Source organism: Hemiscyllium ocellatum, chromosome 3 (genome assembly GCF_020745735.1).
Source record: "Hemiscyllium ocellatum isolate sHemOce1 chromosome 3, sHemOce1.pat.X.cur, whole genome shotgun sequence".
Taxonomy (NCBI): domain Eukaryota; kingdom Metazoa; phylum Chordata; class Chondrichthyes; order Orectolobiformes; family Hemiscylliidae; genus Hemiscyllium; species Hemiscyllium ocellatum.
In genome coordinates, this window is record NC_083403.1 from 102,265,670 (window position 1) to 102,289,196 (window position 23,527).

A 23,527-nucleotide genomic window follows, 5' to 3' on the forward strand; every position below is an offset into this window, starting at 1 on the left:
TGTCGATGTTAACCCGGAAGTTGCCAGCCCCAGAGTCACGGCTCTGTCCGCTGTCATGGAGGGTAGGTTTGTTTCGCACAAGATCAGCCGGGTTCGCTGGCTCCCGGTGTCCGGCTCCAGCCTGCAGCTCCCCGAATACTTCGCCACCGGATCCTGGGATGCTGAGGTGAGCAGAGAGCGGCGGCCCGGAGGCTGAGTGAAGGGCAAGTGCACAGCATGGTCATCCGGGAGAGGAGGAGATGGGAACAAAAATGGGGGGGAAAAGGGAATGGAATTGGACGGAGAGGCGGTGAGTGGAAGAGAGAGGCCCCCGAGGGAAGAGGAAAGACAGGGGTCCCTGGGCAGGAATGAATCTGAATAGAATGCATGCGGGATCCTCTTCTCACTCACTCATTCACACACAATGTTTTTTTTAAACCAAAAGAATGGATACCAAGCTAGTTTGGTAAGACGCAAGAAAGCGCGATTAAAGGCACTTTGGAAGTGGTTTTCCTGATCCTGGGATCAATATTACAAACAATATGAATTAAGAGATGAAAGGACTGACCAATTTCAAATCCTGCACGTGACACCAAATTTGACAATGGAGAGGTAAGGGTAAATGAGAAAATACAGAAAATAAATACTACACAAACAGCAAATGAAGTACAGTTGTGGACGAGTACTTGCTGACAAGTGTGGTTATCAATATAGGAAATTCTGTGACCATCAATCATGAGTTTTGTGGGTCCTTGCATAGCTGATGAGCCTAATTCTAGAGCTACATCTCTGACCACATATTTGCCAGGTGTTTCTAGAAGATGGAAGTGGTCCTTGACCTTCAAATCATTGCCATTGTTTTCTCAAGTTCCTTTTCTGTACCCCTGTTGCTGATCGTGTTCTTGAAGAATTGTGTTCCTTCATACAGGAGTTTCCACCAAGTCCGTGTCTTCTGAACGATGGTTTCCTATGTGTTAACATCTGTGTTGCATTTCATGATGTAGGCTTTCAGGGGATCTGGATGTAGGTTTGCTCGCTGAGCTGGAAGGTTCGTTTTCAGACGTTTCATCACCATACTAGATAACATCATCAATGAGCCTCCGGATGAAGCACTGATGGCATGGCCCACTGGTGCCTATGCCACCAGTGTATCATCTGGAGGCTCACTGATGATGTTACCTAATATGGTGACGAAATGTCTGAAAATGAACCTTGCAGCTCAGCAAGAAAACATACATCCAGAACCTCAACCTGAGCTACAAATCTTCTCAAAACCCACTTTCAGGAGACTTTGAAACACTTCCTTTGTCCTCCTTTTATTCAAAGGCCTTCCTCTAACTGGATGAAGAGGATTTGCTTTGACAGTCAGAACTCTGACATCTTAAGCATGTGGCCAGCCCAACGGAATTGGTTTTGGATGATTGTGGCCTGTTGCTGATGCTATTAACTGTTTCAAGGACACTGACGTTAGTACACCCGTCCTCCTGGAAGATATGGAGACTCCCATCTCAGACAGTGTTGATGATATTTCTCCAGCGTCTTAAGGTGGCATCTACATATCATCCAAGTTTCGGAGCAATCTAGAAGAGGTAACAGAACTGGAATATGCATAAGGATCTTGGTATCAGCACGGATGTCACAGACATTGAATAGTCTCATCCTTAGTTGTTCAAAAGTGGGACTTGCAGGTTGGGTGTGATGTTGCATCTCTGCATTTATGTTAGCCACAGATGAGAGTTAGCTTCATAAATAATGGAAATGTTTCACATTTGGGAGGATTTCTTCACTAACCTTAATGGAGGGATGGATGGAACTTGACTGGGGGACAGATCAGCGAAGGATTTGAAAATTCAGGTTGAAACTAATTCTTCAGATTCTTCTTCAGAGACATTAAATAAAGTTTGAAGATTCTGTTCTGAGAGTGTGGAGATGACATTGTCATCTGTAGACTGAGGTTCCAGAAGTGAGATCAGTTATGTTTTCTTGGATTTAAATTGTTGGGTTTAAGAAGTTTTCCATCCATCCTGTAGGCAATGTCCACATTGCTAGGAAGCTTGTTTGTGACCAGGAGAAGAATCACATTGATGAAGATGGAATAAAGGGCAGTGATGATATATCCCCGCTTGACTTCTGAGATGACTTCAAAGGATTCTGTCATATTACTGTCAGAGACTCATTACTGATATCTTATCATGGAGATGTAAGATGTTGATGAATTTCACCGGACGATCAGCCTTGCCGGTGACATCCATAACACGTCCCGATTGACTGAATCAGAAGTCTTGGTCAAATCAAGGAGGACCATGTAAAGTGGTGTTCCTGGCATTTTTCTTGGAGTTGCTGAGAGTAAAAATCATGTCAACAGTTCCACGCTTTGGTCAGAAGCCACACTGGCTTTCAGAAAGAATTTCCTGAGGCTGGGAGAAGGCATCTAATGAGGATTCAGGCAATGTTCTTTCCAGTGATGGAACAAGGGGAGATTCCTCGTAGTTCCAAGTCCACTTTGTCTCCTTTCTTGAGGATTATAGTGATGGCAGCATCCCTTATATTGACAGGGATCTCGTCTTTGTCCAGATTTTCAAGAAGAGTTGATGGAGGAGTAGAGCTTACATGTCATCTCCAAGTTTGAAAATCTGCACTGGAATCCTGACTATTCCTGTTTCTTCATCTTCAACTGCTTCTGGTAGCATTTGATGGACATTGGAGGGGAGAGTCAGTGGTCTGTCCAGCAGTCGTCTGCACTGTTCATCACTTTGGTAATCCTTTTTGGTCTCTGGATTGAATGATGACATAATGGGTCATGTGTTAGTGCTTTGATCATGGATGCCTCCATGAAGTCTTGAACCTATCTTTTTAGAATAACAATGTGTTTGTGATGTACATTTGGTGAGCAAGAGAATCCTGTCAGAGTTGCACTCCTTAAATCCTTTTCCAAAGGTCCTTTGAGAGTTGTGTTCTTTCCAACACAAACATTCATGTCCTCAAGGACAATAATTTTATCTTCCTCAGATGTTGGTGTCCAGCGGGGAACAGAAACTTCTTTGGACTCATCTATGGCATTAAGGGTTGGAGCAGAGTTGGTTCTTGGCAAGTTTTAGATGGAGAGATATGAGGCAATCATTGAAGCCGACAGGAATCTCCAAGCATTGGTTAATGAGTTTGTTCTTGATTTGTGAATCCAATTCCATTTGACATGGGTTGATTCTCTGGTTTCCCCCATATCCTTCTTCCATCAGTTGCCTTTGAGACTTCTGTAGAGCAGTGATGGTTGAGATTAAAGTGCCTGAGTTTACAGCAACAAGGGCAGTTCTTCAATCCAGACAATTGTTTTGTTGGTAATCCATGAGGGTTCATATATTCAAGGTTCTAAGATTGGGTTTGACTTTGGTTTTCAAACTGCAAGTAGAAGATCCCATTGTATGTGTATTTTCAGCCAGATTGGTGATTGAACAAATTATTTACAGGGCATCTTTTCTAGCCCCTTCTCTGAACATGGTGAACAAGATAGATCCCCAAAAGGGCTGCTCAATCAGGAAGACAGCTGTTGAAAGATTCTCCTGCTCTTATTCGAAGAGCAAAACTAATGAGTCAGACTCCACTGTGTATTGCTGGTACAAAGCTAGGGTCTTTCAGATGCCACAATTGTCCTCATCACTTTTCATCAATCATACACAAATGTAAGGTGCTCTTTCACATCAAGGATAAGGAGGTCACATTTTCCTTACAAGTGTTGTGTCTAAATAAGTGCAAGGATAAGAGAATGCAAACACAATTGTTAAAAGTAGCAACAGATTAACAAGGCATTAGGAAAAAACAAATCATGGGGTTGGTTTTAGAGAGAGAACTGATGAGCAGAGAAGTTTATATGAAAGGTGTATACAACCTTGGTTAGACCACATTTGGAGCATTGTGCACAGTTCTGGTCTCTGTTATTAAAAGGATAGAGTCGCTGGTTAAGATGCAAAAAAAAAGTTTGACTGTAAAACACCAGAGTTGAGAGGTCATACCCATTTAAAAAAAGTTGAATAGGCTGGGATTCTCTTGTGACCAGGAGACAGCATATGCCGGAGAGTCAGTTGAAACTTGTGGCGCTGGAAAAGCGCAGAAGGTCAGGCAGCATCCGAGGAGCAGGAAAATTTGATGTTTCAGGCATAAGTCCTTTATTAGGAATGCAGGAGGGAAGGGGGCTCGTAGGTAAGGGAGTGGGGCTTGGGGCCAAGGTAGCTGGGAAGGCGATAGGAAGATGGAGGTGGGGAGTGATGGTGATAGCTCGGAGGGGAGGGTGGAGTGGATAGTTGGGAAGGAAGATGGACAGGTAGGACTGTTCATGAGGCTTGGGTCTGGGATGAGGACAGATGAGGAAATTGGTAAAATCGACGTTGATGTCGTGTGTTTGGAGGATCCCAAGGCAGAAGATGAGGCATTCTTCCTCCAGGCATTGGGTGACTTGGATTTGGTGGTGGAGAAGACCCAGGACTTGCATGTCCTTGGCGGAGTGGGAGGGGAAGTTGAAGTGGTCGGCCATGGGGCAGCGGGGTTGTTTGGTGCATGAATCCCAGAGATGTTCCCTGAAACATTCCTCAAGTTGGCGCCCTGTGTCCCCACTGTAGAGGAGACCATGTCAAGAGCAACTGACACAGTAAGTGAGAGAGATGTGGATGTGCAGGAAAATCTCTGCCAGATGTGGAAGGATCCTTTTTGGGGCCTTGGATGCAGGCGAAAGGGGAGGTATGGATGCACGTTTTACATGTCTTGTGACAGCAAGGGAAGGTGCCAGGGGTAGAGGATGCGTTAGCGGGGGGCGTGGGGAGGGAAATATATCTCTGGTGGTGGGGTCTGATTTTAGGTGGTGGAGATGACAGAGGATGATGCATTGTTTCCAGAGATTAGTGGAATGGAAGGTGATGACCGAGGGAGGGGTTCTATCCTTGATACAACGCATATCATCCCCCATTTCCGCCTCCTACAATCAGACCCCATCACCAGAGATTTAATTCCCACCCCACCCCTATCGTCATTCCACAGAAACCACTCCCTCATTAGGTCCATGCCCCTACTAACTGACCCTCTGCTCCCGGTACCTTCCCTTGCTGCCACAAGAGGTGTAAAACGTGCACCCACACCTACCCCTCACTTCTGTCCAAGGCCCCAGAGGATCCTTCCACATTCAGCAGAGATTTTCCTGCACATCCAAACATCCTATCTACTTTGTTCTGTTGTCTTGATGTGGTCTCCTCTACATTGGGATAATATCTCTGGAACACGTGCACCAAACAACTCCATCACTCTGCAGCCAACCACCTCAACTCCCCCTCCTACTCCAAGTCCTGGGCTGCCTCCACCACCAAATCCAAGCCATCTATGCCTGGAGGAATAAAGCCTCATCTTCTGCATTGGGACCCTTCAACCACAAGGCATCAATGTTGATTTCACCAATTTCCTTATCTCTCCCTCCCCTATCCCAGGCCCAACTCTCCAACCCGGCACTGCTCTTTTGAACTGTCCTACCTGTCCATCTTCCTTCCCACCTATCCCCTCCACCCTCCCCTCTGACCTATCACCATCGTCCCCCCACCCAACCTAACCTCCATCTGCATATCACCTTCCCAGCTATCTTCCCCTTCAAGCCCCCCCCCCCCCCCCCCCCCAAAACATTCCTGATGAAGGGCTTATGCCCAAAACATCAATTCTCCTGTTCCTTGGATGCTGCCTGCCCTTTTGTGCTTTTCCAGCACCACACTTTTCGACTCGACTTCTCTTCTGTGTGACCTGATAGGTTTTTACAATAATGAAAGGGTTAGACAAGATAGATGTGGAGAAAATATTTTCACCTGTAGAGGGATTCTGAAACTAGAAGCCATTAATCCAAATGAGAGTTCAAAGGGAATACCATCCAGGTGTTGGTCTAAGTAGTCTCTTACTTTCTTTCTGTTCTGGAAATGCTATTATAGATCATTGGAGTGATTTGTTTTAAAATCTGGATATTGTACCTTGGGGAATGAATACAGAGCTTGGAGAGGATACAGAGGAGATTTACTCGACTCGTATCAAGGTTGAGAGCCTTCATTTTATGCAAAGAATCCGCAGGAACTGGGATTGTTCTTGGAGCAAAAAGGAACACACGGAGATTGAGTGGAGTAGTTCAAAATTATGTAACATTCTGATAAAGTATATAAAGAGCAAGTGTTTTCAATTGTAGCATAGCTGGTAATTTGATGACACAATTTAAGATGTTTATCAAGAATCAGAAGGAGAATGAGAATTTGATTTTATGCAAGGCAGTAAGATCTGGAATGCACTACCTGACAAAGTGGTGGCATAGATTTAATACAGTAGTAAATTTCCAAAGGCAATTGGATAAACATTTTAATAAGGAAAAGTGTACAAGGCTATAAGGAAAGAGCAGGGAAAGTGGGACTAACTGGACAACACTTTCAAAAAACCAGCATTGCTGTGATGGGCTGAATGGATTCTTATTCAGAGGAAAATGCCATAATTCATTATTTTGTTCTCGTACGTTCATCTCTTGCCTCTCACTTGGGGTTTACAGAATTCGTTTTTACTGTTTCTACAGTCAGTTCCACACACTTGGTCCAGACTTATTAAGGGTGGTAATTGAAACAGGTCTTTTTTCTGAAATCTCTAAAATGCAAATTTTTGCACTTCCTCCCATGCAGCAAAACAAAGTGTGCCTTTGGGAAACAACTAACGTTGAAGGCATTGAAACAGATCAGCTGTTCTTGGAGGACCCTAAGCCCTTGTGTTCGATCAACCACCAAGGTGACGTGATGGATCTACAGGTAACGAAAGTTGTAGTAAAGCTTTATAAAGACTGCACAGCTTGCTTCACTCATATTCCTTCCCCCACCCCACCCCAACCAGATTCCAATTTAAATACTGTTGCAACAATCCACTAGTAACTGGTATTATTTTCGAAGTCACATGGTATAACCTGTGTTGAACTTTCATTGAAGAAATTGTGTTGGTTACAAGATGAAAGCTGACACCATTGGACCAAAGTGAATCAAAACTGGGCAGAACTTTTAGCTTTAATTTATTCATAGAATCATGAAAATCTGCAATACACAAGGAAGCTATTTATGCCTGTTCTGATTCTTCAAAGGAGAATTGTGCTTCACCCAACATCCCTACATGTTTCCCTGTCATCTTTGTAGGTTCCTTGTCCTCTGAGCCCTGAACAACACCTTTTTGAAATTATTCATACATCAGCATCCATTGCCTTTTCAAAAAGATCCTGACAATTGAGTCAAAAACATTTCTCCACATTCCCTCTCCAGATATTTTCTCAATGATTTTTGAATTACGAACCCTAGTTACTAGCCCACTCACTAGAGAGATTTTTCTCCTCGACTTTATCAAAGTCTCTGGTTTTAGAATAACACTAGTTTGATCACCTAACTTTCGATGATAAAAGTAGAACAGTCTCAATCTTTCCTCACAACCAAATTCCTCGAGTTCTCTGCAACTTTCTGGAGAAGCCTCATTGCATCAACCAACACGTCCATCCACCTTCCTACAATCTCCCTACTCCAAAAAAATTTCCAGTAATGCAGTCTTTAAACACACTGGATGGGACGGTTATCCAATCCTTCCAATCCAGAGAAATATGTTCCAAGGACAAAATGATTTCTGGATGTTGCATAAAGTCTTGACATCTTATCTTGAATCTGACAGAGGTAAATAGCATTGATTATGAATAGCGATGTAACTATGCAGAGTTAAGTGTTGCCATAATATCGACCAATGTTACTGTACCCACATAGGCACATAAGACCTGGAGCTGAGATAGTTTTTTTTTATATACCAAATTCTTGGCTTTGTCTAGGCAAGAAGGTCACCTTTAAAAGTAAGGAAGAGTCATCCACGCAATGTGAATGTAACCTCTTAGTTACAGGTGGCAAGGTTAATGGGTTTCATTTCTTGAAGAGCACTGAGGGAATGGCTGACAGCTTAGGTGACAGCCATTTGGTCTTCTATCTCCATATAGACACTTCCAAATCTGTTGAATAGAATTTCAGATGCTATTTAAATATATAACTGACTTTCCTTTCTTAAAAATCCAGAAAACTGTTCTTTATCATCAGTTCTTCTTTTTGTTTAATCTCAACAATAAGCTCTGTGATAAATCTGGGCCAAGCCATTGCTGAAATTAAATTGCCAAAGTGTTTTCCAGTGCAATACATGTAGAACAGCCCTTTGAATTCCCACAAATAAAATCCATCGGGGATGTGAGAAGCCGTGAAGCAGCAAGGCCAAGTGGAGGCTAATGCTCCTTCAGATCCCACCACAAAAGCTCGTAGAATGTACATTGAGTTGGTTAATAAATTTTATTAGTTAATAAATCTGGAACTGAAACCTAATCTCAGCGATGCTATGATGAAACTATGATCATTATCAGAAAAATCAGTAAGAAACCTGCCATCCTTACCCATCTGGCCTGCGTGCGACTCCAGACACAGCAATCTGATTGACTCTGACCTTCACTCCTGAAATGGTTGTACAAACCATTTGGTTGTGTCTAACCAGATGGACAGCAGATATTAAAGAAAATGGATCATCTTATCTAGGGATGGGTAACAACAACTGGCCTTTTCCGCAGTACCCACATTCCACAAAAGAATATTTTTAAAAAGTCGACTCTCTGTTTCTACTCGTAAGTATTTGAACTGAAAAACTACTCTGTTCTAATATATCATGATAATTCCATTCTCGTGTTATAAGAAAATTGCGTAATAGCGGCACCATTTAAACTAATGGGGTCAGAATCATGTTAATGGCCAATACAGGTAAGAAAAGTTCGCGTTCCACAAATAACAGTCTAAATTCTTCAATCGTGTTAAAGTCTATTCATGTTGAAAAAATATGATTTGTAGCAGAACCAACTGTAACCATGTATAAGGAATGCCCAATGTCTACAGAAATTTGAAACCAAGGGCCTAATGATTATGTGAATCCCATCTTAGATTATGTACTGCATACTTTTTTCTAGTTTTCTGATGTAATATTTTTCTCTCGTTCTCAACTTTCTTCCTCTAAGTCTGAAGTCAACTAGTAATAGGATTAATTATGACTTGCCTTCTTTTATAGTTTCTGGATCAGGAAAGGATTATTACTGCTTCTTCTACAGGAAGTGTCATTTTATTCCGTTGTCATCTGAATGACCAGGTAAAGAAACTATACATGGAAGTTTTTACATTATTTAAAGAATTAAGGAATTTGCAGAGGGAAAGTTTGTTCAATGTTCTCCTGTTCTACTTCATTAAGTGTCATGATATTGATCTTAATATATTTTGTAGAGTATGATCAGTTACTGAAATGAAAAAATGCCCATCCTTTACAGTTTCAAAATGGATGTAAATCATTCTTCAAAACAACACATTTTGGTTTTACCATATTTTCAAGTGGCCCTTGGTGTCATTGGCCTAATTCATGCACTAATTTTTGTATTTTCTGCACCAACCCCGCCCCCACCACTACCACCACCACCACAGAAACTTTCAATCCTTCAGGAATGGGAGCGTGCCCACTACCATTCCCACAGTAACGCTCCCTGTACCAGCCTGGTCTGTAATGGCCCTGAGATCATCTCTGTCGGGGAGGATGGTCGGATTAACCACTTACAAGCTGACCAAAAGGAACCTGTGCGGACTATAGGTGGGTGCAAAGGAAATTTTTAAAATTTTACGCTCTTGATAAAGCTACCTTGAGATTATATAATGCCTTTCAGGACTTCCAAATGTCCCTAAACACCTTACAGACTACAAAATACTTTTGAAGTGTTGCTGTTGTAATTTTGGAAACGTGGGGCTCTGCTTTGTGTAGGTTGGCTGCCAAACAATAAGATAATGTCTCTCCCACCTCCAGGCAGGTAGGTCTGCAAGGGTGGCTAGGATGCGATGGTGCGTGCTTCATAATGGAAGGGTGCATTTGAGGTTCTTGAGGGCTAAAACACAATGTGAGGATGGAGACCGAGGTATTTGGGTTGGGTGAGGTAGATGGTAGGACCTCAGGACAAAGACAGAGTCTGAGATGGCAGGGGAGACGTGGTGTGGGGGAGCAGGTTGGGTAGTAAGCATTTATATTTGCGTAACTATTTGCTTTGTAGTTGAGATTAATACTTTCCATAACATTTTTAGTTATCCATGCATCGAATGTTCTCCCTTTGGAATTTGTCTTTCTCTTTGGAATGAGTCTATTCTGTATATTCTGAATATCCTCTTAAATGCCTGTCCTTAGTATCTCCATTGTGCAGTCAGTTAATCCAATTTGCCAGTCTACTTTAGCCAGCGCTGTGTTCATCATCCCATAACTTCGCTTAAAATCCTAGTCTTCCATCCATCCTTAGCTCCCTCAAATTGAATATGAAACAAATAGTATATTGGTCGCTGCGACGGAGGTATGCATCCACTGCAAATTCATTAGTTAATCCTATATTGTTGTACAATACCAGGTCACTGATGTCTAAGGGTACCATTACTCTCAGATTATTAACTAATCCTGTTGCATTGCACAAAAGGAAAACTAATATAAACTGCTATCTGATTGGCCTTAGAACATGCTGCTCTAAAAAGCTATTTCAAAAGCTTCCTGTGAACTCCTCAACTGGGCCAATTTGATTGTTATTTAAATATCTATCCAGAAGCGCTCTTCTACAAACGAAAATGCTTTTTTTTTTAAACACCAAATCACCCAATGTATTTTTATGTAAACTGATTTTTAAATCTATTTTTCTACCTTCAACTACTACCACAACAATTCTTGTTAGTTCTCCAGATATGAATAGTATCATTTACAGTCAGTTTGGCCATCCACTTTGCAGTCCCTGCTTTCATCCAAATAAGGTGGTAGGATCCCTACTGGATGATGCACAGGCTGACACTTCTACCTTTTGGCCTTCTGGGTCCCCTTATTCACAGTCGTACCCTCCTGTCCCCAACCACTGACCCTATTCTAAGTGATGCAAGTTCCTCAGGACAAAGAATCTAGGTAAATGTCATGCTCGCTTTATGTATCACAGTGCCTCTCAAACTCTGAGCTAAAGGTGCTTGATCTTCAAACATGTTGACCGTTAGCATTTTTGCCCTGGATCACAATAGCATCCAGGAGCTCCCACATGCTGTAACCTTGACATATCACCTGAATTGCCATTCTTAATGAACCTTAATTATTTACTTCATTATTCATTCACTTTTATTGTTGCCTTCTATCAATTTTATTAATTTTACCACAATGCTACGTTAAAAGTTAAGAACAGAAAAGACTTTAAGCACTTAAGAGACTCACCCAACAGCACAGCAAAAAACAGTTCTAATCTGCTCCCATGAAGCTAGCCCTGTCCCTATATGACTGCATGAGGTCCTTATTCACTCCATAATGTTGCTGACTGACCGCAGCTTCTTGTTATGGACCAGGCCAGACCCCCCTCAAAATATGTAAAGAAGGTAGCCTAGCTCCTAACTCTTTTTCTTTGTTTTAGAGGTAGATGTGAAGTGGATATTCCAGGTGTGATGCAGTTGGTCAGACCACTGAGTTTAATTAAACACTACAGTTGAAACACCAGCAAAAGAAAACAAAATTTAGAATAACTTAACTACTTGAAAACTCAACCGAGTCGTTACTGTAACTTAACTAAGGAGCTGTTCCAATTCCCGAACACAAGTTCTTTCAGGCAGGAGAGATTTCAGAGAGAGAAGCCAGTCAAAAATCATCTGCTGAAACATGGAACCTTTCTCCGGACTGCAGCAGCTTCTCACTGTTATGGCTAAACCAAACAAGAAAAAAAACTTGAACTGGAAGAACTAGCCATGCCCCTGCCATTATTAAACTACAGTCTTTCCAGACTGCACCTCTGCCCTTACAACCTCTCTTGGAAAATAACCCAAGGACAAAATACCCTTGTTAAAGTGACAGCATCGTCACAATCCAGCTGATTAAACTGAGCCAAACATCCATAGCAGCAGACACCTACTATAGCTGTATCTGATGTGGATCACACTGGCGTTGGAATTTATCTGCTGTCTTTATTATGTGTTAATTTATTTAATTTTAATAACTCTACTACAGCCAATCAGATGTTTTTCAAAATGTGAATAGATACTTTATTTTCACTATTTAAGTGTTGCTATTCACACACCAATCGCTTGCCTCTTTCCCTGTGATGCCATGCTTGATTTCTCTTTCTCTCTCTGTCTGTTGCACTCTGCCTCAGGCTTAGCTCTTGCTAGAGATTTTGTGACATCTCTGATACTGCTCTAAAACCTTTTGTATGTAAAACATACTTCAAACAATTTGCCTGTCTGACAAGTCACTACTAGTTGTCAACCGTGACAATGACTTTTGCAAGCTTGTCTTCAATTTAGTGTATGAGGCTTTGACAATGGACTGTATAACCATGGCTTATTACCCCTTCTCCTTCCAGACAATGCTGATAGCAGTTCACTGAATGCAGTCACCTTCCTGCGAACTACAGAAGTTTTGACAGTCAACTCAATAGGACAGTTGAAAATTTGGGACTTCAGACAGCCAGGAAATAAACCTCGTCAGATATATTCTTTGTAAGTTCAACCATTGTTATTTTGTCTTCTCTTTACAAAACTGATGATGCAAGACAGTGTACAACAAAACAGAAAATTTACATATTCAATTGCAATGCTCGACATTTCGGAACACTGAGTATCTGCTGCATTCTTCAAAATCAAATGGTAGTGAGGAGAGAGACAGAAGAACTTTTATACTTCAAATATAGGCAAATTTTGCAGATACTGAACATCTGGAACAAAAACAGAAAATGCTGGAGAAACTCAGCAGACTTGGCAGTATTGTGGAGAGAGAAAAATAGTTAATATTTTGAGTCCAGTCTCTCTTTTTTTTAGGATAAGACCTGGTTAAGAGCCAATCAAAACATTGTTGTCAAACAATTGTGCCTTAATTCAGAACTCATTGGGTGCTTGGTGGTGTCTGCTTTTGCTCTCACTGTTCCAGGAAAATGCAATTGTGTACAAGTCAATGTATTACCTACCCCTGCTTGCAACCTTTCAAAGACATTCATCATGAAAGGAGATTGGAGGCTTACCCTTCATTCTGAAGACTGAAGACACAGTTCCTTAAGCCTTTTAGCTTCTGCAGTTAGTACTGGATAAATCACTGAAGCTTTAGCCAGTGTCAAATGTGTAACATCAACTAGAAAAGATTGAATCAGTTTTTTAAACATTTCTGAAAGCTATACCATTTTTACAATTATGTACCTGGATCTTAATATTTTACAACTAATATTAGTATTAATATTTTCTCCATAACTACCCTGTGAAATCTTTTCATTATTTTAAGATCTCCAGTTAGTCTGGAACGATGGTTGCTATAGCACAAAAATTATTAAGTTTCCACTTATTCTTTGTATAATTTCTTGTTAATTTCACTGTTTGTTGATTCCCAGGACGGGTGATCGGGTGCCACTGCACTGTGTAGACAGACATCCAAACCAGCAGCACATAGTAGCGACAGGTGGACAGGATGGAACATTTTGTATCTGGGATGTCAGACAAGGAAGTATACCCATCTCTTTACTGGATGCTCATTCTGCAGAAAGTATGTTTGCTTTGTGTTATATTTCCCACCTTCTAACATGTTGAATTTTGAGTTCTAGTTTTTGATCTCTGATGAACTTGCGCGTTTTAAAATCACTTCCATCAGTCCTGTTTTTCAGACTGTTTGGGAAGGATAGGGCAAATGATTGGGCATTGATCCAGAATTAACATGGAGGCTATATAGTAGAAATGCATTTATATTTCATTGAATTATTTTCAGAAGTGCCATTATTTAGAGTGGTAAGAATATGGAATGAGATACCACTGGAGATTTTGAGACAAATGCTATAAATGTATTTAAGGGGAAACTAGACGCCTGCATGAAGACAAAAAATAGAATATGCTCAGTGGGTGAGATGAATGATGATCAGGAGGAAACATGCAATGTGAATATCAGCATTGTCAAACGGATCCAAAATGCATAAATCGTAAATCATTGACCCTACTTGCACATACGCCAATGGTAGAGTACAATTACCATTGGTTAAGTTATTAATGACAACTGATAGCTTTTTGGTGATTTTATGTCAAGGAGTTTTCCTACTTCATTGTAATGTACACAACTGAGTTTTCATTTTATCTGTTATGTTTTGAATGTTACATGCGTTCAGGTATAGGGTCTTTAGTTTTGTCATATTGTTATTTTTCTAACTTCTAGCCTTATCTATTGATTTACTCTTGCATTTATACTCTGTCTCTTCCTGTTATGGTCTGTTTATTTTCCATATCAATACCCTTCTGTCTTGCCTTGTCTGTACTCTGTTATCTCAAATTTGATTCCTTACCTCCACTATTTATGTTAATACCCTCTTTACTTTCCTGGTTATGCAATCATGATTATCCCAGTATTGATGCCAGTGCCCCACAAACCAAGCACACACTTCCATACTGATCTATCTATCAAGTGTAGACTGGGTGACCACCTTGCGGAACATTTCTTCTGTCGCAAGAAACAACACCTCATTTTCCACATACACGTGCTTGGGCTTGCCCTTAAATGTGGTTTTTCCCATTAGTATATACTCTTAATACCTACTCCTTTCTAGGTCTGATCTATGATCATTAGTACACCCTTTACATTTTGCTTGCTCTTGGAAACCTTGCAATCTGTTCTACTTGTTCCTCCTCCCCTCACTTTTACCGCATCTAACATATTATCATTCCCTTCAGTTTCATAGAAGAGTCGTACTAGACTCGAACCATTAATTCAGTTCGTTTCCATAATGTTGCCAGACCAGCTGACCAGCACTTTGTGTGTACTTCAACTGGAAAATTACCCACTTATGCCTTTGCTTCAAACTGGCAAACCAATCCTTTTATCTGTGGAAATGTTACCCTCTAGGCAGAAAATTCACGAAAGAGGAGGAAAACAACAACAAACTGCCATTCCTAGATGTCACAGTAGAGCAAACAGCCAATGGGGAACTTCAAACCAGCATCTACAGGAAAACAACACATACAGACCAAATACTGAACAGAAACAATCATCCCAACATCCACAAACGAAGCTGCATCAGAACATTATTTCAACGAATCACCCCACACTGCAGTACAGAGGAAAATCATCTGTACAGATGATTCAAAACAGATGTATCCAAAACAGATGGATACCCAATGAACACAGTCCGCCGATTTTCTCAGCAACAAACCCAAACAAGCAGACAAAACTCATCCAGAAACCCTAGCTACTGTCCCCTACATCAAAGACATCTCGGAAATGACTGCCAGACTACTCAGACCCCTTGGCATCACGGTAGCCCACAAACACACCATAACAGCAGCTCATGAACTTGAAAGACCCTATACAGACAACAAACAAAACTAATGTAATTTACAAAATACCATGCAAGAACTGTAACAAACTCTACATTGGACAAACAGGCAGAAAACTAGTCACCAGGATACATGAACATCAACTAGCCATAAACAACATGACCTTCTCTCACTAATATCCTTACATATAGATAAGGAAGGACACCACTTTGACTAGGACAACACATGCATCCTAAGACAAGCCAAACAGAGACACGCATGAGAATTTCTAGAAGCATGGCATTCCACTGGAACTCTATCAACAAACACATTGACTTGGATCCCATTTACCACCTCCCTGAGAAAAAGAACATGAAATGACATCACCATACGAAATGATATCACCACAGGAAATGACAACACCGACCCAAAAGAAACCCATACATATTTTTAGAAAGCAGGAAACATCAGCAGTGCTTTGTCCAGAGGCTCACTGACGATGTTACCTAGTATGGTGATGAATTGTATGAAAATGAACCTTCCAGCTCCGTGAGCAAACCTATATCCAGAACCCTGACCTGAGCTACAAATCTTCTCAAAACTCACCTCTCTACCACATCAGCAATTGCTGCAAAAAGTGCTTTGCCAAACATCTTTTGAAAATTCAACTGCAGCACATCTGCAGCATCCTCTATATCCTTGGTATTATTTGGCAAATAAGCTTTCAGTGTGATTTCCCTTCGGATAGCCCATGTTCGCCTGATTAAATTCTGATTTTCTAGGTATCCTGCTACAACCTCCTCAATAATGGATTCAAGTACCGTCCCTATAATTTCCTTTACACTCTGTCTCTGTCCTTTCTTGAGTAACAATGTTCTATTTGCTATTTCCCAAACTAAGGGGACCCTTCCATAATCTAAATATTCCTGCAGGATTATAATCAATGCATCTACAAACTGTACTGCAACTTATTTTAAAACCCTGAAATGTAAACTGTCTGGTTTTTGTGACTTGACAACCTTTAGGTCCACTAGTTTTCCTCATACCTTTTCCTTGCTGATGGTAATTAGAGTCAGTGAGTCATGCAGCACAGAAACAGACCTTTTGGTCCAACTTAAGTTCCCAAACTAAACTAGTCCTATTTGCCTGCATTTGGCTGCAACACCTTTGTAATCATTAATCAAATTGCAGTCCTGCTCTATTGCTATGTGTTTCCATTTACCCTTTCTCCCCTCACTTGATTTCTTTCTCTCTTTTTATATTTAGTTTGAAACCTTTTCTCCTGCCCTGTTGATGCTACAATGGTCCCAGCATGGTTGGTCCCAAATTAAGAATTGTGTGTGCGCAAAGTTTTCTGTTGTAAACTACGTGTATTTATGTCATTAACATAAAGCACTCCTCAAAAGCATTGTTAAAATTTTGACACCAAACCACATGAGCTATTAAGAACTGGCTACAAGGTTTGAGGAAGAAGGAGGGCAGTGATACCAGAGAGTCAGAAAGCTTTCAGGAAAGAATTGCGAGCTTAAGGTCTAGACAGATAAAGATACTGTCACATCTCACTGTGGTAATGTCCCAGAATCAGTACAAAATTTGAAGATTTTGAGAAGTGCTCAAAATTTCCCAATTTTTTTTGAGCCAAGTTGACAGAAAGCATGGACCAAGTTTTTGTACTTAATACTATTACTAATTATTATGAGTAACTAGACTTTAGGTAAACAATTATCAACCATTGGCATAACTCTACCAGTTAAAAATCTGACCGCATAAACTCCATCTTTCACGCAAACAAGTAGGCATAGACAAGAAAAAGAAAACAGATATTATGAACAGAGAGAAAAACTGGAAAAGCAAGTCCCATGGTCTCTATTCGTAGAATCTACTGAGATGATTGCTGGAAAAGCTCAGCATGTCTGGTAGCATCTATGAAGAGAAATCAGAATTCATGTTTCTGGTCCAGTGACCCTTCCTCAGATGGTTCTTGTGCTGATCAAAAGTGTTTCTCAGTCTTTCTTTTCTAGCTGTGCTCATTAGATTGCAGGAGGCACAGGTTTGTTGGTTGGTTCACACTTACAAACAGTCTCTGACTCATGAATTAAAAGTCACAGCTTGCAGCAACTGCTGAAGGAAGAATATTGTAGCTGGCAATGGGTTTTACTGCAGAGAGAGCTCCTGAGTTATTAAAGACCTGATGGCTTATTACTGTGTTATTGCCCCAAACTGTTCAGTTACCTGAGAGCCAATCACAGTTGTTGGCAAGCAGAAGACCTTTGCGATAGATGACTAACCATCAGTCCACAGATCAATCAGCTACTTGTTGCTGGCTGAATCTTTATTTGAACACACCCTTCGACTCCAGCCAATCTGCAAGCTACATTTCAACTACTTCTAGAACAAGCAACTGTTAAAATAGAAATTATAGTCATTATTTGCTTTCAAAGCTTGCTATAATCCTTCAGCAATCCTTGGCTTTAAAACATTTCTCTCCAATTTCTGATCACAATTTTAAAAATAAAAAGGAACAGTCTTTAAATATCTTCATCATTGCAGTGATTGAAGCCGTAAATGCACAAGAAATGCTAGGCAAACGAGCACAGAACCTTGGCTGGAAGATGGTACAAAGTTATGGAGAGTCAAGGCCTTGGAAGGATTTGAAAGCAAGGATGTTTTAAAAACTTGGTTTTGCCATTGCTGGAGGCTAGTGTCGGGCAGAGACCATGGGAGTGATGAACAAATGGGACATGGTGTAGGTTAAGATGGGACAATGAGAATTTTGAATCAACTTATGGAGATTGCAAGGTAGAAGGCTGGCCATGACAAAGTTGGAATAGTCAAGTCAAAACACATCAAAGCCACAATGAGGATTTCAGCACAAGTGATCCTCAGGTAGGGATAGTTGGGAGTAATGCCTCCAAGTGAAGTTACAATAGTGACTTCAATCTTTCAGTTATTTAGTTGCATGATATCTCTGCATACCCTGTATGTCAAAGAAGCAGTACAATAAATCAATGGTAGTGGATGTTGATGGTATATCAGCTGTGTTTAACTATTTGCTCATGGAAGGCATTAATTGAGTTTAACTCTAAGTACCTTCTATGACACTTCTTGACTTTTGGAGCTTTTGTGACAGTGGTATTGTCCCTACCCTTCGGTCTGAAGGTCTAAATTCACATCTTGCGCATCCTGGTGCTGTGTCATAATATGTCCAAGCAAGTTGATTAAAAACAGGGATTGTTCTGATTGTGTGTGTGTGTGTGTGTGTGTGTGTGTGTGTCTCCAAGTCCCTGCTCTAGAGGTCTGTCATAATATATTCTTACAGGTTGATTTTAAATATATGAAGAAATTTAGAGTCTTATGGTATAATAATGCTGCTGTCTGTACCTCAGCCAGAAAGTCCAAGGATAAGTCCTGCCTCAGAATGTGATGCCAGGAGGTGTGTTAAAGCGCACCCAAACAGTCAAGTTTCATTTTTTAAACCAATCACATCACCATTTCAGTTCATTGGTATATCCTTGCATTTGTTTACAGAGTAATACATTACAAGATTGAATAAAGATTAATAAAGAGCGTTCCAGAATACAACACTACAAAGATGTAGAGAAGTAATGTCAAGATACAACAGTTGTCACTCGTGTGCATGTAGAACCTGACTTGTTTTCAGATAACATCACAACATAATTTTCTCGGGTTGCCTCTAATTCGTGGATTGAAGTTGTGCTCCAGAAACTTAAACACTTTTTATTTAAGCATCACGTGAGTGCATTGCTGATGTGTGCCGCATTAGACATGCTAAATTTTGGTTGAGACATTAAGCTGAGGTCCCGTTTGCCACTTAGGGTGGATGTAGAAGATCCTGAGGTACTATTTGAAAAACAAGGAAATTCTCCCCAGTTGTCCTAACTAATATTTAATCTTTCAACCAAAATCACTTGACAAATATGGTCATTTTCACATTGACTGCTATATTTCAACAATGTGAAAATGACCATATTTGTCAAGTGATTTTGGTTGAAAGATAATTATTAGTCAGGACAACGGGGAAGAAATTCCTTGCTTTTCAAATAGTACCTCAGGATCTTCTACAACCACCCTAAGGGACAAATGATAACACAGTGGTTCATTGTCTAAAAATTCATTTTTAGAGGTTATGAAATGTAATCTAGAAATGCCTTTTCCTCTAAGTAGTGGGTTAGTCTTCTACACAACGAGATCACCTTGTAAGTCACGTGTCTCTGAATCTTGCACGTGTGACAATATTCTTGCTTATTTCTCTGACCTGGTTTTAACTCTAAGTTAATTTATTTACCTCAAACATGTCCTCCTTAGTCCTGGCCCTGAACAATATCTTAATATCTCAAAGGCCCAATGGAGTAACTAGCATTGAACACAATGAGCTGACTGGCCTGCTTCTATACGGTAATCTTAATGTGCGTCTTTCAGAGAAGTGATGACCATGTGATAAATGAACTGAGTAATTGATCCTTCTGTGTGCAATGTGTGGTAGTTTGTCACTGGTGCATTTCATTTGTTGCAAACTTGTCAGGTTAAAAAGAGTGCAAGCTTCTCATTGTATGTTCTACTTAATTAACAGTGTGGGAGGTTCACTTTCACCCGTCCAACCCTGACCACGTGTTTACTTGCTCTGAGGATGGATCGCTGTGGCATTGGAATGCTTCTGTTACCACTCCTGATCTGCCTTCCTTTCTTCAACAAGGTATGAACCAAGAAATCGCTATTTCTGGCATTGTTTAGGATATTCAATCCAATATTTTATTGCAGGTCAGTAGGTGTTAAGTGAAGTTTCTTTTTAAAGTAGATGGGGAAAATAATGGAAAGAAGTACATCGATTTGAAAGGATGACTTCATTCTTTGGGTAATGAAAACCTACTTTCAAGATATCCCAGCTCAGAGGGAAAATGAGAGCTGCCATAACAGTTCACTTTAGCACTTGGCCTCAAACATTGCTGGAACTGTTCTCTTATGCAGAGGAAACACATATCTTTGCCTTTTTTTCCCCATTTTAATATCCAGTTGTGTGTGCTCTCTCTTGTTTATCTTTCACACAAAGGTTCCCTTTTCTCTCAATTCCTGCGCCTCACCCTTTTGACGTGCACTTTTTCTTATCCAGCGTATTTATGTATTGCCTTTAACTTTTTATAAAACATCCCAGGGTGCCCCATAGGGCCGTTGTCAATCAATATCTGGAATCAAGCCTAAGGAGTTTCTAGGGTAGTTGAGCAAGATTTTAAGCAGTGTATTGAACAGGAAAGCAAAATCAAGAGTTTGAGAATGGAATTCTGGCAGCTGGAGGCAGACTATCACATTCTCCTTGCTTTGTTTAGCGCTTGCCCTGCCACCCTGCTTTCCCTTCTCTACTTCTCTTGCTGAGTTTTTCATTCATTAATATAATATGGTTGTACCAAACAGGCCAACATTTATTTCCTATCCATGATTACCCATAAGTTATTGAGTTAAGTACTAAGAAGGTGCTGCAAAGCCACCAATTTGACAGCTGACTGGCTTGCTGGGTTCCTTTAATCCAGCAGTTGATTCAGTTACATTACTGTCTGCCTTGCTATACCTATTGATATTAATAATTTTTTTAAATTTCAATGACTGATTGAAAAGGTTGCACAGTGCGATTTTGAATTTTAAAACTTTTACTGTAGAAAATTAAAACAATGACAAAACACTTTTAGGTAGCAATGTTTGCTAACACCAACTGTGGGTAACTAGGCATGTACACTAATTCTGGAATGTGCATGTTCACAATAACAAACATAACATGTAAATTCCACATAAGGTGGTGTTATGTCATATGCAAATGCAGCACTGCACATGAGCACGGAAACTCTTGCATTTGAAATGGCATTCAGCAGTGGGGAGAAAGGATGGAGGAGTGACTCCCTCAGTCAGGAGGGCCTATAGGTTAGATGGTAAGGGGAGGGTGGCAAAAACACCCTCATCGCCCCACACCCAATGACCTGCTCTTCCCCCAAAACCATTTGTATGCACATGTGCAATTTAAAGCAATGCAGAGCCCTTATCGGCAACGTGAACTACAGTAAACATGTATTTTGGGACTTTAAGACAACTGATAATACCACACCAAGGCAAGTCATTTCTTTGCCCTTTGAGTAGATATTTTCTTCTCCTAGAACCAATCCAAAGCTATTCACTACTCCAGATGGCCCATTTTGTGTTTCCTTATCAAACATGATACTTTCTCATCCAGGATTGACTTTCCTTATAAGAGGTTACATTGCAGAATTCGTCAAGCCAAAGACAGACACACTTTTCAACTTCATTCAAATCCTCAAATGTAAATTTCATAGGTGTTATATCCAAGTAAAAATGATAATTAGCTATCCTCTAGACATAGTTTGGAATTAAAAAAATGTTTTGAATACAACTGCTTCTGGAGATGATGGCATAGTGATGTCACTGAATGAATAATCTAGAGATCCAGACTAATACTCTGGGGCCTGTGTTAAAACTCCACCTCAACAGTTGGTGGAATTTAAATTTGAGTAATAAATCTGGAATATGAAACTAGTGTTTAGTGATGGTGACTATGATTGTCATTAAAAACTCATTTGGTTCACTACTGTCCTTGTAGACAAGCGAATTGACCATCCTTACCTGACGTGGTCCAGCTAACAGCAATGTGGTTGACTGCTGTCTGAAATGGCCTAGCAAGCCCCTCAACTTGAGGGCAATTAAAGATTGGCAACAAATTCTCACCTTGTCAGCGACGTTCATGTCTTATGATGGGATTAAACAATTAAACCTGACACTCATAACACCTCTCTGAGGATTCAAAGTTTATCAACAGTAAATAGAAATGTGAAATTTCACGCCTCTGTCCCAGTAAATCAACTTCTGTCCCTTTTTAAGAACAAAGACACAAGGCTTGTAATTGGGTAGAATTCAGACCAGGCCACAGAACCCTCTTCTTTCTTCCATTTTAACTGAAATAAAAGAGATAGTTCAAAATTTTTGACCATCTTGTAAACCTTGTATTGTTGCAGTCTGGAGTCAGATAATCCAAATCTGAATTCCAATTGCTTTTTAAATTTCAAAATTTTAGTCGTTGAGCTTGAATTCTCCAGCTACTGTGGTGAGATTTGAAAACATTTTTTTTCGAGAATTTACTCCAGGCATGATGGTCCAAGAGACTTCTTTCTGCATCATGGCAATTATGAGATTGATTCTGTGATCTCCTATACTACTGTACCAGTAACATACTGTATCTGATTCTGAGCAATCCAGAAGTTACATTGCTTGCTTCACTTTCTGAATTAGAAACTGCTCCTAGATTGAAAGTGTTTTTTTTTGTTGCTGGTGTGACAGTATATATAAATGTAACAATACAGTGACTTTAAGACAAACCAAGCTCTTGGCTGCAATGGGGAGACCAAATTGTAGAGACACAGGACAATTGAATAGCAATTGTTGTTCTAAAAATTGTTCATTGAACAGTAAATGTTCTGTAGAAAAAGTTTCAGTGTAATAATTGTTCTCATTATTTTCCTTTTCTGTATTTTCTTAGGTAGAAGAAATTTCTCAATTAGTGGCTCAGGTGCCAATGTCAACTTAAACCAATCAGTGACCTGTGCCTGGCTCACCATGGATGCTGCAAAAGGCAGAGTGGATATCAGCAACCTGCTGTCAGCTTATGTGCTTTCAGTGAATAGCTTAGATGTTGTGGGAGAACAGTTAGTATGTGGAACAGATGGAGAAGCTGTCTACATTACCCATGATCTGGTACTCTGATGGGCAAATCATACAACAAAACTTGACAAACTGCAAATGTAAATTCTTGTACATGTACTGTTATTTTTAAAACCAAATACTTGCCAACCTGAGTGTGGCACAAAGACAAGCGCAAATACATAGTGCTTTATTTTTTTTTAAATGTTATCATTAAAGTTGCATGGTTTATATTTGGTTGAAAGCATTGGTCTTTTACCGCAACTATCTAAAATTGGACTTACATCCACTTCTTTTAACAGCAAATTCATATCAAGGCATGATGGTTTTCTCTGATTAAGTTCTATAAAACTCATTTGCCCAAGGGCAAGCTTTTTAAGCCTCCATAATTCAAGTTGCAAGATGCGAACCCAGAAGCACAAAGCTCTTTCAGAACTAAACCAGTTGTTGATTTGAATAAATATTTCTCCCCACACTAA

General features: G+C 40.3%; 1 protein-coding gene across 1 annotated transcript; it reads left to right on the plus strand.

The window, feature by feature from the left end:
* The first annotated feature begins 28 nt into the window (after positions 1-28).
* Positions 29-23,281, plus strand: nup43 (nucleoporin 43). Its single transcript, XM_060821370.1, has 8 exons — positions 29-166; positions 6,657-6,779; positions 9,088-9,165; positions 9,492-9,654; positions 12,419-12,554; positions 13,433-13,584; positions 19,927-20,049; positions 22,888-23,281. Exons 1-8 carry the CDS (start codon positions 56-58, stop codon positions 23,109-23,111), a joined length of 1,110 nt encoding a protein of 369 aa, XP_060677353.1. The 5' UTR covers positions 29-55; the 3' UTR covers positions 23,112-23,281.
* The last annotated feature ends 246 nt before the right edge of the window (positions 23,282-23,527 follow it).

Excerpts from the sequence above, each read along its gene's own strand:
- nup43 (XM_060821370.1), top strand. The coding sequence starts at position 56 with ATGGAGGGTAGGTTTGTTTCGCACAAGATCAGCCGGGTTCGCTGGCTC. Across the intron at positions 9,166-9,491 it reads GTTGTCATCTGAATGACCAG|AAACTTTCAATCCTTCAGGA; the intron begins GTAAAGAAACTA and ends CCACCACCACAG. Across the intron at positions 12,555-13,432 it reads CCTCGTCAGATATATTCTTT|GACGGGTGATCGGGTGCCAC; the intron begins GTAAGTTCAACC and ends GTTGATTCCCAG.